This window comes from Piliocolobus tephrosceles, chromosome 12, assembly GCF_002776525.5.
Source record: "Piliocolobus tephrosceles isolate RC106 chromosome 12, ASM277652v3, whole genome shotgun sequence".
Lineage (NCBI taxonomy): Eukaryota > Metazoa > Chordata > Mammalia > Primates > Cercopithecidae > Piliocolobus > Piliocolobus tephrosceles.
Genome location: NC_045445.1, coordinates 1466642 through 1470596, shown reverse-complemented (window position 1 = coordinate 1470596; position 3955 = coordinate 1466642). Strand labels below are relative to the sequence as shown.

The 3955-nt window shown below is 58.5% G+C and overlaps 1 protein-coding gene across 3 annotated transcripts in view; it reads right to left on the bottom strand.

Moving 5' to 3' along the window:
• The window catches only part of HAUS7 (HAUS augmin like complex subunit 7), a 24312-nt gene extending 20626 nt beyond the window's left edge, over window positions 1-3686 (bottom strand). For all 3 annotated transcript variants that reach the window (XM_026451411.1, XM_026451413.2, XM_026451412.2), the window contains exons 1-2: window positions 3506-3686; window positions 2217-2332 (exon numbers count right to left, since the gene is read on the bottom strand). In XM_026451411.1, the coding sequence (XP_026307196.1) occupies window positions 2217-2332; window positions 3506-3613 (224 nt within the window). In that variant the 5' untranslated portion in view covers window positions 3614-3686. The remainder of the gene's footprint in view (window positions 1-2216; window positions 2333-3505) is intronic.
• Window positions 3687-3955: the final 269 nt, after the last annotated feature.

Below are 3955 nucleotides of genomic sequence, written 5' to 3'. Positions count from 1 at the left end.
AAAAAAAAAAAAAAAAAAGAAAAAATAAAATAAAATAAAATGATTACTTTTGTGTCACATGGATTTCATTTCCATGAATTATTAGGGAAAGAATATTCCAGGAAGTTTACCTCGGAAATGTGAATCTGGATACTGAGATGAAAGTTCTTCTCAAGACCAAAAAAAAAAAAAAAGATGGCTGCAGCAGAGGCAGAGAGGGAAGCCGCCAGCACTCGGGGCTCTTTCTCGACATGGCGGCGCGGGTGGGTTTTGAGGGCTGGCCCCGGGCTCCTGGCACCCTCCCCGGCCTCACCTGGGTCAGCATCAACTGCTCCAGGGTGGAGCACTTTCTTCCCACCTGGCCCTCTGCAGAAAAGGCTTGTGAGGCCTGCTTTCAGCCATGTGCGGGCTCCTGCTGCGACAGTCTGTGGTCACAATTGAGGCTCATCACCTTGGGCACAGTGAAGGCCTGGCCTTGGCTGCAGCACACAGGGGCCGCTCAGAAGCATGGCACCTTAAAAGCCATCTGGTGGGCAAAACCAGATCCACATGCACAGCGCATGGAAGGTTGGAAGTCCCAGAACACCCAGACAAGCGCCACAGGTGACACACAGCTCAGCCCTCCACTGGGTCTCCTCCTTCAGGGGAGCACAGCCCAAGCACTGCACCCCCAGCCCCAAGCCCCAAGCCCAGTGTGACACTGAGGCCCAGAAACATCCCTCCGGCCACTGGGGCCACAGGCTCTTACCAGGGAGCCCCAGGCACGTGCCGCCACAGCAGCCTTTCATAAAGAAGGAGGCGCTTTCCACCAGGCTGCCGGAGTCTGGCTACACCTCCCCATTGCCATCACTCTAGGAGCCTGCTGACTCCTGTGGCGGGAAAGGGCTGGTGGCTGTTCCCTGGAGAGGCCACACTTGCCCCAGGACTGCAACAGAGATCGAGCTGGGCTTGGCTGCCTCCACAGCACCACTCGCCTCTGTGACTTACTAAGATAACCGCAGGTTCTGTGCAAGTGGGGTTGTGGAAGGAAGGGGGAGGCCAGCAGGCTGGGCTCTGACAGCGGGGTTGCCGGAAACGTCTCTGAGCACAAGGCTCAAAGAAGAGGGCACTCACCCAGCACTACGCAAGGCCAGGCACAGTCAACCTTGAACACACTCAAAATCCACACTGCAGAAGCCCAAGCAGCCAGACTCAGTAAAGGCTATCATTCAAGTCACCGCACCATCACAGCAGGGGGCAGAGCAGGAACAGAAAGTGCTGGAGGCCTCGGAAGCCCCAAGGAAACCCACAGGGCCTTGACCTCCACAATCCAGGGGGCTCCATGAGCTCTGCCCCAACCCACACCAAGGACCAACACTAGGTGCAGCTTCCAGGTTCTACTGAAAGGATATGAAAAGGCGGCCCTAAATGGGGCTGACAGGGTGCAGTCACATACAAAGAAAGGCAATGGGAAATTCACAGGAAAACTCCCATCCATCTGATTCTCTTGTAGGACTCTCAAAACACCTAAGGAATTCTTGCCAGACCGAAATCAGACAACGTCATCGTATGCTCCCTGGCGGCTTTTTCAAAGGATTCGGTTTCTGGTACTTACAGAAGTACTACAGGTTGAATATCCCTAATCTGAAAATCTGAAATGCTCCAAAATCCTAAACTTTTTGATCGCTGATATGACGCTAAAGGAGATGCTCATTGGAGCATTTGAGATTTCGGATTTTCAGATTAGGGACGCTCAACCAGTATAATGCAAATATCCCAAAATCCGAAGAAATCGAAATCTGAAACACTTGCGACCCCCAGACATCTTGGATATGGGACATTCAACCTGCAGAAGCACCTGAGGGGCATGGCTTTGGCCTCCTACCCGTTCCTCTCTGGCCAGCAGGTGACCCCAGTTTCCCGAGTGCCCCCAGCTTCCACCTGAGTCAGGCAAATTTGCGCCCCCTCCCACAAAAGCCTCCTCCTGGGAGCTCGCTCAAGGCCCTCACACTCCACCCAGCCATCTCCAGTCCTGCCTCACCTCCCAGCCTCCCAGGTTCCCAGGCCAGGGGCTGGTCCCTCCAGGGCCAGCAGTGGCTGCCAGACAAGCCGTCTGCCACTCCAAGGTCCAGGCTAGCAGGTGGAGCCCTCTGGGAAGACAGCTACTCACAGTAACCACAAACGCCATCTTCCCCAGGGGGGGCCGGGTGGCGCCCATGCACACCCCAGGTGGGAAGAGGAAGAAACCGATGCATTACCGGGTACACATCCACTCTAGGATCTCCAAGCGGTACTTTGAGGGGCTGCACAGCAGTTCCTGAATCGTCTTTGGCTCTGTGATATACAGACCCTCGAGGAAGGGGCAGTTTAGGTCCTAAGCAAGGAAAAGGAAAGCAACATGCACTTAAGGTCCCAGTGTACGTCATTTTATTTTATTTATTTATTTACTTTTTTGACATGCAGTCTCACTCTGTCGCCCAGGCTGGATGGAGTGCAGCGCCACGATCTCAGCTCACTGCAGCCTCCACCTCCTGGGTTCCAGCGATTCTCCTGCCTCAGCCCCCAGAGTAGCTGGGGGATTACAAGCACATGCCACCATGCCTGTACAATTTTTGTATTTTTAATAGAGACGGGGTTTTACCATGTTGGCCAGGCTGGTGTCAAACTCCTGACCTCAGGTAATCTGCCCACCTCAGCCTCCCAAAGTGGCGGGATTACAGGCGCGAGCCACCGCACGCAGCCCTCAGTGTACATCTGCAAGCTCCCATCACCCTTTCCTTTACCCGTGTCCTGCCATCTTGCCAAGAGTTCAAGTTCCCCCATTCTTAACCCCACATCTCCCGCAGCATGCAGACCCCACCTCTTTCAAGTACTCCCACTCTGGGATCTAGCGGCAGCAGGACCTAGGAGCAACGCCTGAGGCTAAGACTTAAGAGACAGTCCTAGGTTTCGGGACTGAGGCAGAGGGGAGAGGGGCCACTGAGCCAGTCGTGCACAGGATGGGGGAGTGGCTGGGGGGAGGAGCGAGCGGGCCGAAGGGACCTGGGACAGCTCCCTGCCCTCCTGGGCCAGCTTTCCTCACTGCTGCAGTGAGGGAGGGCTCTGTCCTGTGGGGCTGCAGAGGACTTCTGGAAGCTATCACCCCCGGCATCTGACACCAAGCCCTAGTCTCGCTGACTTGACAGAGTGGCACGAGGCTCTGCCCATCTGTCCCCCGAGACTCCGCAAGATCCCTAAGGCCAGGCCTGCGTCCTCTGTGTCTGCACTTGCTCCGAGCGCCCAGCCCGGGTACTGCAGTTCCACAGGCGGTGCTGGCCCCAACTACCAGGCACGGGCCGTGGAGACAGCAAGAGCGAAGGCCTGGGGCACCCCAAAGAGCAAAGATGAATCATCCACAAGCACCCCCTGTTGCGGGGAAACAGGGCGCAGCCGGAACCGGCGACGGTGGCCGCGTGGCGCAGCAGACTTCCGCAGCAAGCCCGCCCGGGCCTCGGGCAGGGCCCTCCCCGGTCCCCTGCCCTGGAGTGGCTTTCTGGGCCAGCGGCACCTTCAGCTTCCCGAACACCTCCACAGCCGCCCTGAACACGCTGCTGTCGCCCTCGTCCTCTGAGTAGTCGTCGCCGCCGCGGCCGAAGCCAGCGTCCTGCCCCGCCATGTTTCGCGCTCCAAGCCGCGCCCCGCCTACGCCCTGGTCTCACTGGTCGGCACGACCGCCAATCAAGCTCCAGTGTTCTTCCCGCCCACCCGCCTGCGCCCACCCCCTTCCCCACCGACACTTCCCATTGGGCGGCGGCTCCGCCGGCGCGGGCCCCGGGCTCCCACCCTCGCCCCGGCACCACCCAGGGGCAGGCCCACAGGGAAGCGGGCGGGGCGGACACCGGGAAGCGGGCGGAGCGGACACCGGGAAGGGGGCGGGGCGGACACCGGGAAGGGGACGGGGCGAATGGGCCTTGCCGGCGTCGCCCCTGCTGCCGGCCGGGAGTGATGACGCGTCGAA